This window comes from Lampetra fluviatilis, chromosome 46, assembly GCF_964198595.1.
Source record: "Lampetra fluviatilis chromosome 46, kcLamFluv1.1, whole genome shotgun sequence".
Taxonomy (NCBI): domain Eukaryota; kingdom Metazoa; phylum Chordata; class Hyperoartia; order Petromyzontiformes; family Petromyzontidae; genus Lampetra; species Lampetra fluviatilis.
Window position 1 is genome coordinate 5,704,930 of NC_136320.1, and position 24,496 is coordinate 5,729,425.

At 49.9% G+C, this 24,496-nt stretch overlaps 1 protein-coding gene across 3 annotated transcripts in view; it reads left to right on the plus strand.

Annotated features, from left to right (window-relative positions):
* Positions 1-967: 967 nt before the first annotated feature.
* Positions 968-24,496, plus strand: part of LOC144947706 (riboflavin-binding protein-like) — a 28,305-nt gene continuing 4,776 nt past the window's right edge. The window contains exons 1-5 of one of the 3 annotated variants that reach the window (XM_078877010.1): positions 968-1,071; positions 21,871-22,042; positions 23,100-23,199; positions 23,913-24,041; positions 24,386-24,494. In XM_078877010.1, coding sequence (XP_078733136.1) covers positions 21,877-22,042; positions 23,100-23,199; positions 23,913-24,041; positions 24,386-24,494 — 504 coding nt within the window. In that variant the 5' untranslated portion in view covers positions 968-1,071; positions 21,871-21,876. Of the gene's footprint in view, positions 1,087-6,482; positions 6,634-21,870; positions 22,043-23,099; positions 23,200-23,912; positions 24,042-24,385; positions 24,495-24,496 lie in introns of those variants that run through there. The other 2 variants (XM_078877009.1, XM_078877008.1) reach the window with 2 other exon arrangements.

Genomic DNA, 24,496 nt, shown 5'->3' on the forward strand with positions numbered 1-24,496 from the left:
CAGATGCATCGACTCAGATACACATCCCATATATTTACATAGGGGCCCGTCGACTCACAGAGACTCACAGTGACACACATATTCCTGAGATGCACATCGACGCATATAGAGCCCGAGAGAATGTAATGTAGAGAACCATAAACTTGTACAGACCCACTTATACGGTACTTAGAGATTCGCACAGTGACCTCTTTATTACCGACAGAATTTCGACTCACATCGAGACCAATATACTGTAATACGGACGTGTAGAGATCCATATACTCGCACAGGGACCCATAGAGAGTCACAGAGTGAGCTGCATACTAACGAGATAAATACAGACTGGCGTAGAGTCCAACAAGGGAATGCCGTGGAGATCCACAGACTGGTGATCGAGATCTCAGGCGGACTGCTTCTTCCTCCGTGAGACAATCACCGTGCCCCGCTATGTGTGTGCAGCTGCTCGGGGTCCGGCCACGTCGAGAGCGCTGTGGTGTTCATCCGCACGCTGCCTCGCCTCAACAAGGTGTCTCACTCACCACGATGTGACTCGCCGAGGCGTTATCGTGAGTTTCTAAAGAAACGTCTCACGCGAAGACGCATTGCCAAGTGAGAACGTGGGCTCAGAACTGCTCCATGCGTGACATGAGCTAATATTGTCAGCACCACCACATTCGACGACGCTGAACGTCTTCATTATTGCACGCTGTGCTCTCTGTTGTAAGTCGTCTTTTGTAATGTTTAGAATGTCAATTCACATTTTGATGCTGTTACAGCATTATTTGGGACATGCCAATAATGTTTTTGCGTGTGTAGATATTGTTGTTAATCGATAAGGCACTGGGACTCTTCAGTACCGTGTGGTTTCTTTCACAATTGATTTCGTCTCGGGTTTATGTCTGCGACCATCACCTCCATCCATCCATCCTCCTCTCTCCTCCCTCCCTCTCTCCCCCCACGTAGCTCTCTCTCTCTCTCGCTTTCCTCTCTCTCGCTCCTCACAACGCCTCCTCGCTCTCTCGCTCTCTCTCTCTCATCCTCCATCCACATTCAGTGGAACACCTCTGAGAAAGTGCAGCCCAAGTGCGGGTAGGTGCAGAGATGGTGAGAATATTCGTGTGCATACCCACAGCACTAAGCTACTACTACCACAACCACCACAACGCACCACCACTACTAACACCACCACACCATCAATACTAACACTACCACACCATCACACCGCCACCAACACTGCCACACCACCACTGCTAACACTACCACACAATCACACCACCACCATCAATCACACGAACACACCATCACCACCACACCACCAGAACAAACCACCACCACACCACCAGAATACACAACCACCACACCACCAGAATACCCCACCACCACCACACCACCAGAACACACCATCACCACCACACCACCAGAACACACCATCACCACCACACCACCAGAATACACCACCACCACACCACCAGAACACACCATCACCACCACACCACCAGAACACACCACCACCACCAGAATACACCACCAACACACCACCAGAATACCCCACCACCACCACACCACCAGAATGTACTACCACACCACCAGAATACACCACCACCACACCACAAGAATACACCATCACCACCACCAGAATACACCATCACCACCACCAGAATACACCACCACTACCACACCACCAGAATACACCACCACCACCAGAATACACCACCACCACCACCACCCAACCAGAATACACCACCACTACCACACCACCAGAATACACCATCACCACCACACCACCACACCACCACTACCACACCACCAGAATACACCATCACCACTACACCACCAGAATACACCATCACCACCACACCATCACACCACCACTACCACACCACCAGAACTCACTATAATTTCCACACCTAGTCCACCTCAATTAGTCCACAAACATCAATATGCCGTTTGCACACAAATATGCAATAGACACACATGATACAAATACACCAGTACTGTACACAATACAACACACACAATGACACACCAGGTACACACACATCAACACCATTACACACACGTATGCACATCCAAACAGCACACACCCAAACAAAGATCCCCGTATTGCCTTAACAGGCTGTTAGGGTAAGTGTTGTTAGCCAACACCTATGAAGGCCACACACACACACACCAACACACACCAGTACACAAACACCACACACGGATGACTTTCACCATTGTTTACCTGGACATGCTGTTCCACACCCGAAGGCATCTCAGCGCGTAACACGAGGACGCGTCACAGATGCTTCTGTGTGCGAGTTAGATTCCAACTGACGACCAATAACAGTGCCGAATATCTGAACCGATCCTGGGCCTCCCCTAGGTCAACTCAGCCTTAAATGGGCACCTGGCGCTGTGTGTAAACTCGGGTGTGGTTGCTGGCCACCCCCGCCCTCGTGTGCCGTGTCGGCCTTCATAGGTGCCACTCGCTAAGAGCCCTGAGACAGAGTGGAGGGAGAATAGAGGGAGGGATAGGCAGAAGAGGGGGGCAGAGGAATAGAGAGAGAGAGAGATGGAAGCAGAGACAAAGCGAGATGTCGAGATGAATTGGGATACCCGACACAGACACGGCAGGATCAAGGTGGAGAGAGCGGCAGGGCTTTGTATAAGAGTAAAGGTTTTGCTGGCTGGCTGGCTGCCTGTGAGGGAGGGATGGACAGACGGGCATGTCCAAAGGATGTGTGCGATGCGAGTTTTAAGTTTAATTATTAGTGTAATACACAACAATGGCACATTTTATCGTACAGTTCCATTGGTCAAATAATTTTTGTAACGTAAACATTCTCGTATTTAATCAGATGCAACAATAACGTCATGTCATTGCAGTAAAAGCGTGGCAGTGATGCCAGAGAAGTGACGTCACTGCCTGTAACATCACATTTTCGGATCGGTATGGAAGGAAATGTCAAATTAAAACCAGTTTTCAGATTTTCAAACCAAAAATTCTAAACGCATATCTCATATATGTACGCGTATCGTCGTCAGATGGCTAATACGCAAAATGTCGCGAATTTAAAAAATATGAAATCTGCATGGCATACATAGACATTTGATTTATCGTGAAATAAACCAACGACTTGCACTTGAACCCAGTGACTTGAACCCAATGACTTGCACTTGAACCCAACGACTTGCACTTGAACCCAGTGATTTATAAGAACTCGATGATTCATGCTGGAAGCCAATGTTTTATTCTGGAACGCAATGTTTTATTCTGGAACACAATGATTTATTCCTAAACCTGGCGATGTATTCTGGAAGGATCCGATGTGCTACGAATCTCATTCTCCACTGGCGTCCAGCCCCAGCTGGGCTCGGCAAAGGTGGAAAACTACAGTGGAAGATACATCGCTAAGATCAATTAAACATTCAAATCAAAGCATTAAAATGTAAACATGCAAATGTCATTGCATGACATTACGCAGATCGATATTCCTGCACAGCTTGAGTTTGCGTGCCAGACGCAGTTTGATAGTTTGCATTTTCTTTTAAAAATAAATAAGATTTTTTTTTTTAATGAACATAAAAGGAAAAACTTTCACCGGGGAGACTCCGATGATTTTTTTCCATTGGCTGCTATACATTTCGACATGATAAGCCACTTCGTTGGGCTATTATGTGTGGCCAGGTCACTTCTGAAAAGAGTTATGCCTGTAGGAATAAAGTTGCCACAGGCGCTCCAGCCAAAGACACCAGCGATCGTGGACTTCCTTCCATTCAGCTCTGTCCGTGATATCTTCTGAAGAACACTGCATCAGATACTCCTCCCAGTTGCAACTCCATTGTTCAAGTTTCCTTCGATACCTCAATCGGCGGTCTTCCCCGGCTCCTCGTGGTGGTGGCCTCTAAGCCCAGCAGCGCTGTGGAGACAGCAGCGAGAGTTGGTGGACCAGCTCACAGATGTTGTGAGGTGCCATGCCCTGGCTCTAGGAGAGAAGGAAGCAGGACAGCAAGTGGAGTCATCGCCATCTGTTTCCATCTGTACGGGTGGTGGGATAGAGCGTTTCCCCCTTGCACGCGACGTGGGTTGTGTCTGGGCGCTCCGGGTTCCTCCCACACGTATATAATAAACACACTCGTCATTAATTGGCTGAAAACAGTTCAAAATATAAACCTAACGAAGCAGCATTACCCTCATACAAAATAGTCCTTAAACCTAGTTTTACTTTCCTGGATAAATGATTGAAAAATTGTTTTTTTCCGTATGATTACATGTCTGAGAAATCTAACTTTACCTTTCTGTAATTATTCACGTGAATACACTTGTTGTGTTCCCTACTGCTATCAGTAATGCATTCATGTCATAATCTTGTGTCTGCCCGTGAAATGTTTAACATCCTTCGAAAAAAAAACACATTTCTGTGGCTTCTCGTCTGCATACAGCAGAGCAGACCTGCATGCATAGCGCTGCAGTATTATAATTCTAGTTTGTCATTAATCATTTCTTATTTTTCAATATAGATCCCATTAAATTATACATCTTTCACCGGTGTTATTCTTCTGTTTTTCTCTGTGACGCACCTTCTTTCATCTCCTGTGATCATGCCACCTAAACAGAAATGTATGTATGTATGTTAGACTTATTTCGAACCGTACGTAGCCAACCGCGCTAATCGGATGTGCGGGGAAGGACAACAACCTAAAGACAAACAGCAGCTCTAAAGAAATGAGGTTAAATTCTCTATGATTTAAAGTGCAGAGCTCCAGTAGCTTCCTAACATCGGACGGAAGAGCGTTCCAGACGGCAGCAAAAGCGCATCTGAAAGCGCCTCGCGATGCGGTGACCACCGCCTTTGTTCGATGGTTCGCCCACGCGGCCTCTGCGAGTTTGACTGGAGCTCGCGTGACGATGGTTTGTGCGCCTTGACGAGATCAGCGAGGTTTTGTGGCGTATTAGTAGCAAGCAGAGGTGTGGACTCGAGTCATGTGACTTGGACTCGAGTCAGACTCGAGTCATGAATTTGATGACTTGCGACTCGACTTGGACTTGCATAACAATGACTTTGTCCCACCTATGAGATGTGGACTCGAGTCATGTGACTTGGACTCGAGTCAGACTCGAGTCATGAATTTGATGACTTGCGACTCGACTTGGACTTGCATAACAATGACTTTGTCCCACCTATGAGATGTGGACTCGAGTCATGTGACTTGGACTCGAGTCAGACTCGAGTCATGAATTTGATGACTTGCGACTCGACTTGGACTTGCATAACAATGACTTTGTCCCACCTATGAGATGTGGACTCGAGTCATGTGACTTGGACTCGAGTCAGACTCGAGTCATGAATTTGATGACTTGCGACTCGACTTGGACTTGCATAACAATGACTTTGTCCCACCTATGAGATGTGGACTCGAGTCATGTGACTTGGACTCGAGTCAGACTCGAGTCATGAATTTGATGACTTGCGACTCGACTTGGACTTGCATAACAATGACTTTGTCCCACCTCTGGTAGCAAGCACTTTGTGTGTGATGAGTGCGACCTGAGATTGTATTCGTTCGGTAACCAAAAGGCAATGCAGCTCAGACGAGCACCGGACTGACACGGTCGGATCTTGCAGTGCCCGTCACGACACGTGCCAAACACTATAGTACACGCTGCAGATTGGTAACATTAGTCACGACTTGAGGGCAACGTGGCATTTCACCGCCCTGAGAAGACATCTTACATACGGCGGTGTCAATGCGAGGGGATACATTACCATCAACGCTAATCTGGAACGCTGTCATTCACGACACGTGTCTGTGTGGCGTATCTCTCCGCGTGGGCCTCGTCGTGTGTGATAGCGTGTGTCCTTGCCTTAGGTCGACTCAGCTTTAAGTAAGTACCTGGTACGGTGTGCGTAGTGACCAGCTGCGGAGAGACAAAGGCGGCCGGGCGAGGTGCTGGCCACATCACCCCCTCGTGCGCCATGCCGACTCGCTCACAGCACTTGCCCCAGCAGTCTTTTCGAGGCAATATTGGGAACCCTTGTCTTGAGAGAGTGTGTGTATATGTAATGTATCTCTGCATTAATATATGGATGTGCATCTATATTTAATTCTATAAGCACAGTTGAAAGCACTTTTATGAATGAGATTATGAGATTATGGAAAGTGTATACAGTCCGGTTACTATTTAACGGCCCTTTGACAATCCATTGCTGAATAAAAGCCTCTCCATGCCATTTCAGTCCTGGTTGTGTGGGAGGGGGGGGGGGTGTTTGACCATACTTCACCACGCTGGTCAGTGCAGGTTAGAAAAGGGAATGCCCAGGCCCGGTTCCGATATCGCTCACCCAACTGGTGTCGGCCGTGACTTGGGAATGGGAAGTGGCGAGCGTTACGGTGGAGTGCGTTAACCGCTGCGCCACCGTTCATGAGGGAGGGTAGCCTCTCTTGAGAATGAGGTGGTCACGGTCATTGTAGGGTCCCATCTACACGAGGAACACGACAGCAATATCGTCCGTGTTGCCGTACAGATCGTGAGGCTACGCGGCGTATCAGTCAGCACCACCGGACCTCACGATCCAGAGGTCGCCGCTTCGATTCGATCTCCTGGCGCGGCAGCTGAAGCGCCACGGTGGCTCGGAGATGTTGACTACCTCGCCTGGTGCACAGGAGGTCTGTGTCTCTCTCTCTCTCATCATCATCACGGTGGCTAGGAGATGTTGACTACCTCGCCTGGTACACAGGAGGTCTGTGTCTCTCATCATCATCACGGTGGCTAGATGTTGACTACCTCGCCTGGTACACAGGAGGTCGTCGATTCGATCCCAGCCCTGACGCCTGCTGCTGTATGTTTCGAGTTTGCGTGTCTCTCTTCCCGTGGTCGCGTGGATTTTCCTCCGGGCCCTCCAGTTTTTCCCTCCACATTTAGAAACATGCGCTTAGAGTATTTGGCTGCTATAAATGTCACGTGATGAGCCACTTCGTTGAGATATCATTTGTCGCCACGTCGCTTCTGAAAAACATCTGTATAGCTCAGTGGGCCTTACCTGATAAAATAAAACATTGTTTAGTTCATAGTTTAGAAACAACGGTTCAAGTTTCTTAAACTACCCCCCCCCCCAACCGCCTAAGACCACCGAGCAGTGTAAATGTGTACCACCACAATCAATCGGCATTGTCAACGGAAGTGGATGTCACGGAACTACCGCGGAGTTCCATTCAAATGTCCAAGTCACCTCTGTTCCAAAGCAGAGGATGGGGCCGCTCGTTCAAGCCCGCGAAGCATGAGGGGGATGTTCTTTGCAAGACGGTTGACCTGAACGTTTTAATTCTTAAAACTGGAATTTTGCCTAATTAAGTGTAGAGTCAATAGAATGTGATGGGGGGGGGGGGAGTTGTTTGTGAGCAGCCATCCATGACTTGGACTGAGACCATCCCTGCGTTGCACAACGACAGATCCCGGTGCGATCACAAGCGGAGACTGAAACCTGGATTCGAACCCAGGGAACTCATTGGTGCAGGCTCAGCGCTCCCACGGTCTGTCAGCCTGTAAAGAGACAGGCGGGCCAATTGCCTGCGCAGCCAGTCACTGTTCCCGCATTAAGCCCAGTTAACGAAGCCCGGCAGAATGTCGCTAACGAGCAATTAAATTCAATTAATGCCGGCGACGCCAGGGGTAATATGCATGGCAAGTAAGTGTTTGAATAACCCGTTATAAACGCATGCATCTCGGCCTTGTTCTGATGTCGGTGTCGAGACGAAGCTTCCCATCGAGTGCAGTTAGCGAGCACCTGTTTAGGCGCAGCCCTGACAGGTCTTGGCTCACGACACTGCTGGTGGAAGGGCCTCCACCAGTGGGAGGTCCTTGGCCTACTCTTCCACGCTGGCCAGGCATTTTGGAAGAGGAGTGAGTACCCACACTTTAAGAAATGTACTGAGGGATATACACACTCTTGTTTTTGCGAACACAAACTAAATATAAAAACATGTCTAGTTACTGGAAGCATTACTTTTACATTTTCTAATGACTTATTTGATTCCTGTAGACAACGCGTATTTTTAACGGAATTTAGATACTCCAATGTACAGGCTGGTCCAAATGTATTGTGACCCCCATTTAATTCTTTCTGGGATTAAACTGGGTTCTTTCGGGTCGTGAGTTTATGGGCTCATACTGGTCCTAATGACCGCGTATAAACATCATCACAAGACATTTGGTTCTCGCAAAACATCCCAGCTTTGGGAATTTAAAATATCAGTTGGACTGTCATCCAACAACCTCACAGTCTCTCTCATTAAGCAGTCAGTGACGGCTTCGCGTGAATGAATGCTCGTCAACTGCCAGAGATGACATATGGGTCCTTGTTCGACGCAAAAAATATGACACTAAATAATCCATTAGCGTTGTTTTGGACAGGCGTGCCTATATATATATGTGTGAATGTGGCATATCATCTACTGATCTACTTTGTTAAATAAGCAATACGATTGGCCAGGGAGGTGTGGAAATTGAGGCTGCTGAAACTGGAAGTGAGTCCTGCAGAGCTTCAAGTGATTGAGATCAAAGATCCGAGCCCGGATCATCAAACCCGGATCATCATCAAACCCGCGCCCGCGAGCTGCAGTTCGAAGCTCCCGTTTGCTTCTAAGGCTGTCACGTGTCGTGATCACGTGTGTGAGCCACTTTAATCGCGCAATTGATGCCAAGCTTCAGGTTGAATTGTGTTTAAGCAGGTGAGAATTATAGAGACCGGGATGGAGTCTGGCGAGCAACGGTGGCATGGGGTCATCAAAGTGGCACAAACAAACACAATAAAAATGTGGTCAAACAAATAACCGTATTGCAAGAGGAAGGAAAATTATTGCAAACATAATTTCTCCGTAGAGAAAATCGGCTCGGGCTGATTACCTCCAAATTGGTGCCATGCCAAGCACCATCATCGATAATTATATCAACTTAAAGCTGAGCCAATACTGTCCAGCAATCCGTATTTGTATCTTGGTTAGACCATGAGATGGTCGTTTTGTCAGAATTCGTGTTATGAATCCTCTCACCACCCGACAAGATTGTCATGTTTACAAATCTATAGTTTTATTACGTGACAATTAATCGATCGCATTCTGACCAATGAAGCTTCTTGCCGTTGGCTTTAGGCTTGAAATGGTTGAGTTTAACACCAACGTGCGATGTGTATTTCATTGCACGTTGTCGTATGTATGTTGAACTTCTTTCGCACCGTACGTAGCCAACTCTGCTAATTGGAGGTGCGATAAAAGTTCAACATAGTACGTAGTACGTACTCGTACATGGGTGAACCCTGGGTGAGCCACAGTGGGTCTCGCGGCAGGTTGCGTGTGATGGGGTAAAGTGTGTATAGGTAACTCCCACCTCTTTCAATACGTGGAAGAGTAGGCCAAAAATACCCTCTCTTGAGCTCCCTCGAATGGTTTATAAGAGCTTGCTAATCGCATTTATCACAACAGTCTTTTAAAGGCGACATTGGGATGTTGTCTTTGCATGGCAGAGAGAGCGTGTGTGTGTATATACTCGTTGAACGTGCCACTGTGCATTATGAAATGCTCAAGATCATGATTCGTTTTTGATAAAGCGCCCACGCCCTTCCGGGGCGTCTCAGCGCTGTACATCTCATCTCAGCACCTTTCAAAGTGCACCCCCAGTGGCAGCTGTCCTTGCGGGGACAATGTGACTCGGCATCTGCACCTAAAGTTTAAGTTTATTTTATTTCCTGGCTATGTTACAAGGATCATCCGTGGTGCGTGAGCACAGCAACAACAAAAGACAAACACATCAATATTGTAGAGAACCAGTAAAGGATCATTAAGGAATATTGCACAACTAGCAAACGGGGGTATTCAATGGTCGTAAATTTAACACGTGCGAATCAAAAAGTGCAAATGTAAGAGGCGCCAGAAATGGCGAGGCACAGGTGCAAGCAAGTGCTGCACTTTAGTCTAACAGTGACATGAACACACCGAAAAGGCGATGCAGACACGTGGGGGCAAGTGGTGCCAGGAAGAAATGGCGAGGCGCAGGTGCAAGCATGCTCTGTGTTGTGGGCAGTCGTCTGCAAGTAAGGGACGGTGATTGCTGCTGTGTGCATCACCCAAACTGGAGCAATTTGCGGTGTAATTTGTGCGCATGAATAATGGGTATTTTTGTTCGAGGCAGACTTTGCGTGATGTTATTACACACTCGTGTCACCATGTGACGTGTTGTTTAGCGAGGTAAGGCCCACTGAGCTAATCCGCCCTTTGTCAGAAGCGACCTGGCCACAACCGATGGCTCAACGAAGTGGCTTATCATATGGAAATGTACAGCAGCCAAATACTCGAAACGCGTGACGTTGATTCTAAATGTGGAGAGAGAAAACCCGGAGGACCCGGAGGAAGATCCACGCGACCACGTGGAGAGAGAGAGGGGGGGGCACGCAGCAAGTGTGGAGCAGCAGGCGGCATGACAGACCACGCGCGTTCGCACCGTGAACTTCGTCAACACGCAGCCAGCGCCGAACGCTCTGCCCGGTCTGCAAGTTTAGCAGCAAAAGCAAAACCTCGTTGACGTATTTGACTCCTTTAATGAGATGATTCAAAGTCTAAACAGGTGCAGTTAATTGACGGGGCAGTCTTTGATAATGACTCTTGTGTCGAAGTGTTTGTGTTGTCAGCGTGTTGTATCCATGGCTACCGTTGTTCTGTCGTGCCACCTTCTATTGTGTCGTGATGCGTCACGTGCTCGTGACGTCGTGTTGGGCCACGTCGCATTCAGTCTTCTCGTGTCGTCATGGCTGTTATCCCACATTGTCATCTTTGGTCGTGTCACATCTCATGGTGTCATTGTCCTGTTGATGCATGTACGTTGAACTTCTTTCTCGCCGTACGTAGCCAACCGTGCTGATCGGAGGTGCGGGGTGGGAAACAAACGAAACACGAAGAGCAGCTCTAACGGGATGAGTTATCAATCTCGATGACGATTTAAAAGCGCATCGCTCCAGTGGCTTCCTAAATAGGGTTGTGGTGTCACGTGGTGTTGTCGTGTTGTGTCACACCGTGTGGTGTTGTCGTGTGGTGTCACGTGGTGTTGTCGTGTTGTGTCACACCGTGTCGTGTTGTGTGTTCCCACGTGGTGTCTTCTCGCCGTGTTGCGAGCTTGTGTCCTGTCGTGCCGTCGCCTAGGCGATTGTTTTCTGTGTGGAGGTGGTGGTGGGGGGGCTCAGCACGAGAACACTGCCGCTGGTGAGGTGGGGGGCGGGGGGCTTTATCGGTGGCGGAGACGACGGCGCTGAGCTGAATCTTAATGCCTGCGGTGACGGAGCGCGTGGCGAGGAGGGAGAGAGAGAGAGAGGCAATCTCATGGTGACTACTCGGGCGTACGGGGAGGGGGGGAAGAGAGAGATCGATAGGGGGGGGGGGCAGGGGGAGCGTGAGATAGACGGGCGGGGGGGGGGCAAAGGGGCGAGGAGACGAGGAGAGCATCGGGAGAGGGGGGAGTGGGAGAGAGACAGGGGAGAGAGACAGGGGAGAGAGACAGGCAGCAGGGAGATAAAGCGAGAGACGGTGGGGGGAGAGTGGGCGAGAGATGGGGAGGCAGAGGGGGGGGGGCAGACAGAGGGGGATGGGATGCGGAGAGAGATGGGGAGGCAGAGAGAGGGGGGGCAGAGGGAGGGGGGCAGAGAGAGGGGGGGATGGGATGCGGAGAGAGATGGGGAGGCAGAGAGAGGGGGGGCAGAGGGAGGGGGGCAGAGAGGGGGGGATGGGATGCGGAGAGAGATGGGAAGGCAATGAGAGAGGGTGGAACGGATGGAGATTGGCGCTTACTGTCATTTACATGTACAGTGCAATTGATGTACTGCATCACAGCAGAGCACTCTGAACACAGGCGACTCCAGATCAACCACAGCAGCGCATATCACCACCATTATCGTGCTCTATCAACTGCTGGATGAATGCCTCCCCAAGCCGTCACCATGTCTCATGGTCCCACGACGCAGCAATGCAGGGAGCTGCTGGCCAGGAGCTGATTTCAACAATTAAAAGTTAAATGAGCTAAATGTTATTTTACCAGGTAAATGCCACTGAGCGATATACAGTAGCTCATTTTCAGAAGTGACCTGGCCACAAATGATAGAGGCATGCACTGCCATTGCAATCACATCTCAAGAGAGGGCAACTTTCATTTCGCGACGTGTCCTGCCCAAGCCACTTTACTTTTAATAACAATCAACGCGAAGTCTCTAACTTGGAATATTTATGGAGTACATCCAATACAACGCGTAAGTGTGCGACATGTGTGAACCACTCTCTTGATGGATTGTGGGTAATATAGTACAGCACATGTTCTTTGGTTCTTTCGGTAAAGTCACGTAGAAAAAAAAACCTCACTAATGTAGACTGTAGCCTGGTTCTTAATCGGAGTGAGCATACTGGCAGTCTATAATGTAGATTTATTCTTGGTTCTTTCGGTACTAAAAAACAAAACCCACGACGTTTCGATCACAACACCAGCGATCGTCTTCAGGAGGCCGGAGGGGGAAGGTCACCGAAGGCCGCCGTCTTCAGGAGCGGGAAGGTCACCGAAGGCCGCCGTCTTCAGGAGGGGGAAGGTCACCGAAGGCCGCCGTCTTCAGGATGGGGAAGGTCACCGAAGGCCGCCGTCTTCAGGAGGGGGAAGGTCACCGAAGGCCGCCGTCTTCAGGAGGGGGAAGGTCACCGAAGGCCGCCGTCTTCAGGAGGGGGAAGGTCACCGAAGGCCGCCGTCTTCAGGAGGGGGAAGGTCACCGAAGGCCGCCGTCTTCAGGAGGGGGAAGGTCACCGAAGGCCGCCGTCTTCAGGAGGGGGAAGGTCACCGAAGGCCTCCGTCTTCAGGAGGGGGAAGGTCACCGAAGGCCGCCGTCTTCAGGAGCGGGAAGGTCACCGAAGGCCGCCGTCTTCAGGAGGGGGAAGGTCACCGAAGGCCGCCGTCTTCAGGATGGGGAAGGTCACTGAAGGCCGCCGTCTTCAGGAGGGGGAAGGTCACCGAAGGCCGCCGTCTTCAGGAGGGGGAAGGTCACCGAAGGCCGCCGTCTTCAGGAGGGGGAAGGTCACCGAAGGCCTCCGTCTTCAGGAGGGGGAAGGTCACCGAAGGCCGCCGTCTTCAGGAGGGGGAAGGTCACCGAAGGCCTCCGTCTTCAGGAGGGGGAAGGTCACTGAAGGCCGCCGTCTTCAGGAGGGGGAAGGTCACCGAAGGCCTCCGTCTTCAGGAGGGGGAAGGTCACCGAAGGCCGCCGTCTTCAGGAGGGGGAAGGTCACCGAAGGCCTCCGTCTTCAGGAGGGGGAAGGTCACCGAAGGCCGCCGTCTTCAGGAGGGGGAAGGTCACCGAAGGCCGCCGTCTTCAGGAGGGGGAAGGTCACCGAAGGCCTCCGTCTTCAGGAGGGGGAAGGTCACCGAAGGCCGCCGTCTTCAGGAGGGGGAAGGTCACCGAAGGCCTCCGTCTTCAGGAGGGGGAAGGTCACTGAAGGCCGCCGTCTTCAGGAGGGGGAAGGTCACCGAAGGCCTCCGTCTTCAGGAAGGGGAAGGTCACCGAAGGCCTCCGTCTTCAGGAGGGGGAAGGTCACCGAAGGCCGCCGTCTTCAGGAAGGGGAAGGTCACCGAAGGCCTCCGTCTTCAGGAGGGGGAAGGTCACCGAAGGCCGCCGTCTTCAGGAGGGGGAAGGTCACCGAAGGCCGCCGTCTTCAGGAAGGGGAAGGTCACCGAAGGCCGCCGTCTTCAGGAGGGGGAAGGTCACCGAAGGCCGCCGTCTTCAGGAGGGGGAAGGTCACCGAAGGCCGCCGTCTTCAGGAGGGGGAAGGTCACCGAAGGCCGCCGTCTTCAGGAGGGGGAAGGTCACCGAAGGCCGCCGTCTTCAGGAGGGGGAAAGTCACCGAAGGCCGCCGTCTTCAGGAGGGGGAAGGTCACCGAAGGCCGCCGTCTTCAGGAGGGGGAAGGTCACCGAAGGCCGCCGTCTTCAGGAGGGGGAAGGTCACCGAAGGCCGCCGCTTTTAAAGGTTTCAAAAGTGGGCGTGGCACAAGCGCCCCGGCGGCTCAACGAAGTGAACAATCAATTCAGTTCGGTCATACATTGAAATTAGACCAAAGTGTATTTCACTACCGAAATGCATTTTGCAAACACGTAGGTTAGCCGATGAGCCAAGCAGACCAACGTCCGATTCAATTTGTTTACACGAACTACTTTTGACTTCTATGAGTCTCATAAATCAATTGGGAAGAGAAAGAGAATGTGTGGATTGGGCATGTGTTGGAGGGAACGCGCTAAAGGGAGTGGATCGAGGGGGATTCTTTAGGTGAAGACCCAGAGAGGAAGGGAGTAAAAGAACGGCGACGCCCGGCCATGCTCAACAGGGATGGACGCCAGGACGGGTGAAGGGCACCGGAAGACAGAGCAATGCAGAGGACAAAATCGTGCCTCGGCGGCTAGGAGATGTTAACTACCTCGCCTGGTCTACAGGAGGTCGTGGGTTCGATCCCGACCCTGACGCCTGCTGCTGCTGTATATTTGGAGTTTGCGTGTCTCTCTCTCATCATCATCATCACGGTGGCTGGGAGATGTTAACTACCTCGCCTGGTATACAGGAGGTCGTGGGTTCGATCCCGACCCTGACGCCTGCTGCTGTATATTTGGAGTTTGCGTGTCTCTCTCTCATCATCATCATCACGGTGGCTGGGAGATGTTAACTACCTCGCCTGGTATACAGGAGGTCGTGGGTTCGATCCCGACCCTGACGCCTGCTGCTGCTGTATATTTGGAGTTTGCGTGCTCTCCCCGTGGTCGTGTGGATTTTTCTTCGGGTCCTCCGGGTTTTCCCTCCACTTTAAAAATCAACGTGTATTTTAGAGTATTTGTCTACGATAAATTTGCACGTGATAAGCCACTTCATTGAGCTATCATTTGTGGCCAGGTCGTTTCTGAAAAAATACAGCTATATAGCTCAGTGGGCCTTACCTGTGAAAATAAAAAAATACATAGTTTTAAGTTCATGTATGTTGAACTTCTTTCGCACGTACGTAGCCAACCGTGCTAATCGGAGGTGCAATCATCAGCACAGTGTGGCCCATAAAAACGATCGGTGCTGGGGTTTGCCTGGTGTGGCAGACCAGAGAGCGCGTTCCACAAGAACGAGTGACTGTGTGTGAAGACTTCAGGGGGTGAGGGACCTCAGGGGGATTGCAGATATCTGGGAAATTCAGGGCCACATGAGAATTTCAGATATCTTTGGCGGGAGGTGCACGGACACACAAATGATGACAACCCGACATGCGCATTGGTGAACCAACGAAGTGCTATCCAGACTCAAATCTACAAAAAGCACGGTTGGCTACGTATGGTGCGAACGAAGTTCAACATAAATACAAAGGTGCTCAGCTTTTATGTTTAGCCTGTGATCAAATTGCCGAGCATGTGCCAAATCTCACCCCAAGCATCACACCTGAAATATTTAAAACGTGTACTCATTAACAGTTTTTTTTTACATACGTTAATCACCATCATCGCAATCATTGCTGTTTGAGTGATGAACGAATACGGGTTGAAACGGCGATATTCAGAGCGAATTCGTAATCTGTGCGAGTACCTCGGGGAGAGAGGGGGAGAGACCGAGGGAGCGAGGGAGGGGAGAAAGTGGGCCAAGGAGAGAGATTGATGATGGTGCACAAGATGAATTGATACAGACCCCTGAGTGTGCGTGTCTGTACGTTCGCAGTGGTCTCCGTGGTTTTTAATGTCTCTGTTTTATCGTTTGAAATGCAGTAAACGGATTTCCCCTACAACATTAAAAAGTCGTTTTGTCGAATAATATTTCAACAAGAATCAAAGTCAAAATGCCTCCAAACGCCATCATCTGCCTTGATCAATCCACTGATGGATGAAGCGCCCCACCCCGTCGCCATCCCTTACAATCCCGCGGTGCAACAATCCACCCAGCAGCAGCAGCAGCCTGCACAAGAGCTGACGACGACGACGACATGCAGCGAAAAGCGCCCCCAGCATGGGAGACCTTCTACTGCAGAATAAGCACCACTGGGTCGAACGTACTCTGACGAACGCTTGTGCGTTTCCTTCACGACCCGTTAAATACCTCCTTCGTTGTGCGATATCTCTTAAGGGTTGTGCACGCGTTCTCTGCAGTATTGATGGTTTGTGTTGCTGATGCTGCTGTGCTCACGCACCACGGGTCTCCCTTGTGACATAGCCGGGCAAAATGGCTCAACGAGATCATCCGTGTCACAAATCAAACTCACTGGGATGATGGAAATGGTGCGCTCAGTTTCTATCAACCCATATGTGTATTCCATAAATAGTCCATATGAACTCAGCCGAAAATTCCCTTAAATGTACAGGGTTATCCGTGAGGTCTTGTGACCCACAATAAATTTACCCCGAACATTTTTTTCTTTGCATATTCATCTCTGTTTCAAATCACCTTTACTTCGACATATATTACATGTATTATAATTGTTATATCTACGTGGCTTTACCCAAAGACCCATAGAATATATATATCACATTCTTGATTTGAATATATTACGTATTAGAGGATAAAATGGGGGTCACAAGGCATCTGGACCACCCTGTACAACTAATGTGTAATAGCGCATGGCCAAGCCATGCAGAATTCACTCAGCCTCATTGGAGCTCACAAGCTCAGCAGATTTGAGCCTGGATGGTGCGTGTTGTTGGATGCCGCAGGGTCGACGGTGTCGGCAGTAGAGGTCAGTGCAGCGACATTCAGCGCAATGTGCTGGCGACGTTCAGCTGCTCGTCAGTGGAAGCGCGCTGTGTGAAGCGCGCTGTGTGACGCGCTCTGTGTGAAGCGCTCTGTGTGAAGCGCGCTGTGTGAAGCGCGCTGTGTGAAGCGCGCTGTGTGACGCGCGCTGTGTGAAGCGCGCTGTGTGAAGCGCGCTGTGTGAAGCGCGCTGTGTGAAGCGCGCTGTGTGACGCGCGCTGTGTGAAGCGCGCTGTGTGAAGCGCGCTGTGTGAAGCGCGCTGTGTGACGCGCTCTGTGTGAAGCGTGCTGTGTGACGCGCGCTGTGTGAAGCGCGCTGTGTGAAGCGCGCTGTGTGAAGCGTGCTGTGTGACGCGCGCTGTGTGAAGCGCGCTGTGTGACGCGCGCTGTGTGAAGCGCGCTGTGTGAAGCGCGCTGTGTGACGCGCGCTGTGTGACGCGCGCTGTGTGAAGCGCGCTGTGTGAAGCGCGCTGTGTGAAGCGCGCTGTGTGACGCGCGCTGTGTGACGCGCGCTGTGTGAAGCGCGCTGTGTGATGCGCGCTGTGTGAAGCGCGCTGTGTGAAGCGTGCTGTGTGAAGCGCGCTGTGTGAAGCGTGCTCGCCCGTAGACGCACACGCTGTAGTAAGGGGGGTGCAATTGCGTTACCGAAGCAAATGAAGGAAAACGTCATCTATTTTAGCCCTGAATTTACAAAATACGTATAAATATGACTTCATAATACTGTTACTAACATAACTTACTTAACAAGGAATATAAAAACAAATAACAACAATGAAGATGAAAGTGATGACTGCTGAATAAGGAACGACTTCAGCGCTTCTTGAATGTCTCCGTGGCCTGCGTCGACTCAGGTCTGCGGTGGCTCAGCCCGTGACGCCATCAGAACTCAGTCGCCTCACCTGCCACAGATATTTGTTTTACTTTGAATTTTGATCACTGGACAAACATTTTTATTTTGAAACTTTTAATTTACCTTTTTTTTCTCTCGAGCGCGTAACTGTGAAGCGCATGGCGTGTGAAGTTCGTCCCTAAAAGGTGATCCGCGTAACCGCGAGGAACGCCTCTGTACTCTGTGCTGTATTTCTCTGTCGCCACGTATTTGCTACCTTTTACTTTCACCGACCCAGCGTGAAGTGGTGGTTAAATAACTCCCGTGACCCGCACGCCATGGGGCTGACTTCGTTCAGCAGTGGATTGACAACGGACCTGTCTGTAGACACTCCTCTTCACGTCCTTATCAACGGGTGATTGCATTTTGTGAAAGCGACGGCTGCCAATCTTACAAGGGGAGATTGTTAAAATGTGTAAAACGTCTATTTAGACACGCTTCCAGAAATCATGCCAACGCTGGCCCAACGTACCATGTTTACTAGGCACAGGCTTTGAAATGAAATGTTTTATCTGTGATGCATTCCTCTGTGAATGGAGTATTTATAAACGGATCACAACGTATAATACACCCCATGTTTCTAGCTCTTGAGCCATGGGTTGAAATTCTACATTTCTATGGCGGGGACGAGTTTACCAAGAAAATAACCACTGTTGACCTCCCCACACTGAGCATGTTTACTGAGACACGTGACGCGTCTCAGTAAACATGCCAACGTCGGCCAACAACGTTCCATGTTTACCGAGTAGAGGCTTTAAAACGAAATGTGATTTTGCAATCTACCCAATGTATTTATCTGGTAGGCGGCGCGTCAATTGGCCCTGACCGTCCGTCTGTCCCTCCTTCTGGACGCCACGTCTTGCTCGCCAACCAGACAGCAACACTTGCTTCTAATGTAGTTTATAATATCACTACATATAGATTATTCTGCCGCTGTAAATGTCCACGTAGGCCACTTTGTTGAGCTATTTGTGGCCAGGTCGTTTCTGAAAAATAACGTAATTCCTCAGTGGGCTTTACCTTGTTAAATAAAACAGTTTAATCTTGATTTGAAGCGTTCGTGACTGCAGGAATCCACGCTCTTTGGTTGTTTCGGTAAAGTCACGTGGGTAGAAAATAAAATAAATCACGTTTTGATCGCAACACAAGCGTCCATCATCAGGTGGGACAACCACAGCAAGTAGACACTGCTGAAGTAGGCGAGAGAGCTGCCGTGGCACGAGGTTATATAGTAGTGTGTAGTGTAGTGTATAGTGTAGTGTATAGTGTAGTGTATATAGTAGTGTATAAGGTATTCCAACGGTTTTAAGGTAATTTTGGGGTGCTGATTCCAAATCCGGCATCAGTTTTTGTCATCAGGTTTTTGAGATATCAAATATTGCATTTTCAATTAAAACTGCAGAAGAAAAATATTTAATAAATGTGGATATCTACATAAAATTATATTATAAACACACTATCCTAAAAATACAGCACCATATTTTAACACTAAAGCAGTCACTGACTCGCAACAACTTGCAATCATAAGTGACAGTTAATACTGGTAGGAACGAAGTGGACCAGACCACCAATAGATTAATGTGTCCGTCCGTCCGCGTTTGTCCGTCCGTCCGCGTCCGTCCGTCCGCGTCCGTCCGTCCGTCCGCGTCCGTCCGTCCGTCCGTGTATCAACATCGCCCCCTACTGCAAACACTTGGCATGACCCTGTCCGACAAGATGGCCGCCCGCGCCCCCTGCGATCTGTGAATTAAACAAGATGGCCGTCGCTTCCGGCGCATCACGGCAAAACTTTAAACTTCGCTTCAAAATTACTTTACTGAAACGCAGCACGTTTATTTAAAAAAAAATACTTTACTGAAACGCAGCACGTTTTTTTAACACAGAGACAAGAAACATTTATTAACACAGAGACGAGATACATTTAATCGCCTTCTTAGTGCACGAAAAGCACGGCGCGAGGCCTAGTGCGGCAGCCTTCGCGAGGCCTAGTGCGGCAGGCTTATTAACACAGAGATGAAACGCAGCACGTTTATTTAAAAAAAATTACTTTACTGAAACGCAGCACGTTTTTTTAACACAGAGACAAGAAACATTTATTAACACAGAGACGAGATACATTTAATCGCCTTATTTGTGCACGAAAAGCACGGCGCGAGGCCTAGTGCGGCAGGCTTATTAACACAGAGATGAAACGCAGCACGTTTATTTAAAAAAAAATTACTTTACTGAAACGCAGCACGTTTTTTTAACAGAGACAAGAAACATTTATTAACACAGAGACGAGATACATTTAATCGCCTTATTTGTGCACGAAAAGCACGGCGCGAGGCCTAGTGCGGCAGGCTTCGCGAGGCCTAGTGCGGCAGTCTTATTAACACAGAGATGAAACGCAGCACGTTTATTTTAAAAAAAAATACTTTACTGAAACGCAGCACGTTTTTTTAACACAGAGACAAGAAACATTCATTAACACAGAGACGAGATACATTTAATCGCCTTATTTGTGCACGAAAAGCACGGCGCGAGGCCTAGTGCGGCAGGCTTCGCGAGGCCTAGTGCGGGAGGCTTATTAACACAGAGATGAAACGCAGCACGTTTATTGTTGTTGTTGTGCATATTGGCAGTGGTGCCTGACTCGGCTGAATCTGCAGCCCGGCAGCGGCAGAGCAGAGGCAGCGAGAGGCCTCGTCGCTGCTGCTATTCACTCGCTTATAGTTCTACCGTGTTCACTACATCTCTGTCGTGTTCACTACATCTGCTGTGTTCACTACATCTCTGCCGTGTTCACTATCATCTCTACATCTCTGTCGTGTTCACTATCATCTCTACATCTCTGTCGTGTTCACTACATCTCTGTCGTGTTCACTATCATCTCTACATCTCTGTCGTGTTCACTATATCTCTGTCGTGTTCACTATCATCTCTACATCTCTGTCGTGTTCACTACATCTCTGCCGTGTTCACCACATCTCTGCCGTGTTCACCACATCTCTGCCGTGTTCACCACATCTCTGCCGTGTTCACTACATCTCTGCCGTGTTCACTACATCTGCTGTGTTCACTACATCTCTGCCGTGTTCACTATCATCTCTACATCTCTGTCGTGTTCACTATATCTCTGTCGTGTTCACTATATCTCTGTCGTGTTCACTATCATCTCTGTCGTGTTCACTACATCTCTGCCGTGTTCACCACATCTCTGCCGTGTGCTGCAATCTTTGATTATTTAGCTGCTGGCTGCATGTTTGGTGGCGATGCTACCGTTATAGCAGCACCAACTGCGGTTGGTTCTGGGTCCACGCTTTTCACTGCGAGTTTGTAAAGGGTTCCAGCAGCAAATGCGGTCTCTGTTTCAGCAAGCATATTTTCAACGTGGGCGTCCAGACAACCATTGGGGTCTTCAAAGTCGTGGTTGTTTTCGGTATCCATGTCGTGCGCGCGAATAAAAACTCGAAGTGCCAAACAAACACTGCTCAATGTAGTACTGTTATATGAATATGCCAAACGCCGGTTTATTCAACTCTATGTAGACGACATAAAATGCACCAAGGTGCCGTTTATTCCCTCTATTTTATTTCACCTTTATACTAGTAAATGCATTCGAGTTTCCCCATCTAAGGTCAATTAATCTCAGATGTGATCGTTTGGAAATGAAAGACTACGAGTCTTTAAATCTCACAGCGTTTCTTGTCAAAACAAACACTTTTAATTAACGTTACACTAGAATACAGTAATTTTTTCTTTAACTCCTCTATACCCGGTCAATATCCCTGTACCGGTACTAAGTATTATTCCTACCAGCCCACCCCGCAGGGTCCTGTTTTCGGATAAAATCAATTAAAATGGGGTATGCCGATAGCATAATAATGAGATGTAATAGAGCAAATCTGAGATCAGATTTGGAATCACTACCCTGAAATGAGTCTAAAACAGCTGCAAAAGTCCAGGCCAGAAATTTTGTTGTTGTTGTTGTTGACCAGTGTTATTTTATTTAATACCTACGTGACTTTACCGAAAGAACCAGAGTATAAAAAAAGTTTAGTTTACAATGTATAGTTTTTGAAAGTGATGTTTACCTTTCCTATACTTTGCACTCATATCGGTTTTTTAATATTATTGTTGTAACGTTCTGATCCCGTGCCCCTTACTGGACCATCTGTGAAAAAGAGCCTCATAGCTCATCGTATTCCTCCTGCAGGGAAGTAAACATCGCGGTTGTGTCGTGTTGGGGGTGGCTGCGTTAGGCCGCCATGTCACCACCGTGGCTGCTGCTGCTACTGTGCGGCCTAGCCCCCGGCATCGAGCCTGCCTCTACTGGATCGCCCGCAGGAGCAGGTGGCTGCATGGCGGGCTCCAAGAGCAAGCCGAGGCCCGGGCCTGAGCCGGGCCTGCAGGCCTGTAGCCAGTACAACCAGAGTGAGTGTCGCCTTCAACGCCCGTCGTTGTTGTCGGCCTGTAAAAATCTTCCCATTGCTGGGCAAATGACCCTCAAATTCCTTAATTTCCTTCAAGGGATTTAGTTGCACCTCTCCGGGCGCGATGTCCGTCTCTTTCTCTTCTCTCGGTCTCCCACGCGGCTGTTAATTCTGTCTCTGGCCAGTTCTCGGGACGCGACCTGCCCACCCATGTCCACTTGATTTCCCGTCGCTTTCACGACAGCATCGTCGGTGATTCGTGCGACTTTTTTGTTGCTGAAGCAACCACATTGCCAGCAGGGCTCAACGAGGCCACGGGGTGGCGATGTAGCCATGCCCATAACCCCGCCCACTCCACTCTGGCCCCGCCCACTCCACTCTGGCCCCGCCCAGTGCCCAGGTTGCCCCGCCCACTCTACTCAGGACTGTCCCTAATGATGAGTCCGATCCGAGTATGAAGACTGATTTTTTTTAAAGTAAACCTGGACGAAATCCCGAATTTCACAAAAGCTTCGGGACACAAACTAATTTCCCATTCATCGTTCATCACACCACCTCACCTCCACTCACAATGCTTGTCCTCCCATCACCTTGCATCAACATCGCATTCTCTCATCTCCCGTTATCGGTTCTCACTTTACAACGTTTCCCATCATCCCATCAACCCCCTTCTCTTTCTATCACCCCTCTTATTTATCTCCCCTAATCTCCTTTCCATTATTGTCCCATCACTTTCCTTCCTTTCACCCAACTTCTATCATCTCCCTCCACTTACCTGCCTCCACTTACCTGCCTCCACTTACATGCCTTCTCTTCACCACTGCCTTCCATTCTCCTTCCATCACCGCCAATCTCCACCCTTCATCTCTCCCCCTACCCCGCCACCCTTCCCATCACCACTATCTCTGCCATCCCTTCACCACTCATCATCTTCCATCACCTACTATCCCCTCCCCACCTGCTCTCTTCACATCTCTCTTCCACCGCCCATTACACATACCGCCCCTGCCCCCCCCCACGCTCCGTACTTTACCTCTCGCCACCTGCGCTCACCGCAGACGCGTGCTGCACGCCGGAGTCGGTGCGGCAGCTCTCCCGGTCCCCCGTGGTGCGCGTGGAAGAGCTGCTGTGGGACCGCTGCGGGAACCTCACCCCCAGGTGCCTCGCCGCCACTCGCCTGACCGGCCGTGCACCTACGATTAGCGCGTTTGGCTACGTGCGGTGCGAAGGAGGTTCAACCCGCGCCGTATGCACCGCACCACCGTGGCTCCACGGGGCCTGAGAGGGCGGCCGACTTCGTTTCATGGGGCCCGCGACTTCGTCTCAAAAGACCCACGACAGAAATTCACGCGACCTGCGAAAAATGTCGTACAAAGTGCATTTCGCAAAAACTCAAGTCGCACGATCCACGACTTCGTTTTGCATGACGTTGTTTTGTAGGGCCCGCTACTTCGTTTCATGCACTCTGCAGGCCGGATACGGTCCACAAGTCGATTTAATGTGGACCTCAGGCACATGAGGCCACAGCTTTGAAACGGAACACAAACTTCCTCAACCCCATCGGCACCAGTTTCAGCACATCCATATTTTGTGAGGAATTAAAGGAAGCGCGAAATCCAATCTGTTTTTACTGCCACTTTAGACTTTGTTGAGATTTCACGAATTCCGTGACCACCATCACACGACCTCCGCAACCTTTATAAATGACACGTTGTCTGCGGTACGATGATTGCGATGAATACGATGAATGTGACAGTGATGATCGTTGTTGAGGTTGCTGCTGCTTCTGCTGCTGCTGCTTCTGCTGCTGCTGCTGCTGCTTCTGCTGCTGCTGCTGCGTGTAACCGTGGTGGCATCTCGGCCCTGCGCAGCTGCGAGTCGTTCCTCAAGCGGCTCGAGTGCTACTCCCGCTGCTCACCACTCGCGTCGCGCTGGGCTCACCGCGCTCACCCCAGCCTCCTCCACCACGTGCCCGTGTGCTCACACTTCTGCGACTCCTGGTAAGCGGGGGAGGGGGGTGCTGCAGTGGCTAGGAGATGTTATCTCCCTCGCCTGGTATGCAGGAGGTCATGGGTTCAATCCCGAATCTGACGGCTGATTATTTGGAGTTTGCATGTTATCCCCGTGGTCACGTGAATTTTTCTCCGGGTCCTACGGGTTTTCCCACCACATTTAGAAACGTGTGTTGAGAGTATTTGGCTGCTAATACATTTCCACGTGATGAGCCACTTTGTTGAGCGATCATTTGTGGCCAGGTGGCTTATGAATAATAGATATACAGTTGCGTGGGCCTTAACTGGTAAAATAAAAACAGCTATAAAATTGTTTGTGTGCGTGTCTGCAGGTTCGATGCTTGCCGCGAGGATTTCACGTGCGTGCGCAACTGGATCTATGACTGGGACTGGAGCGTCGAAGGGAACTTCTGTCCCGGAGCCTGCGTGCCTTTTTCTCAGGT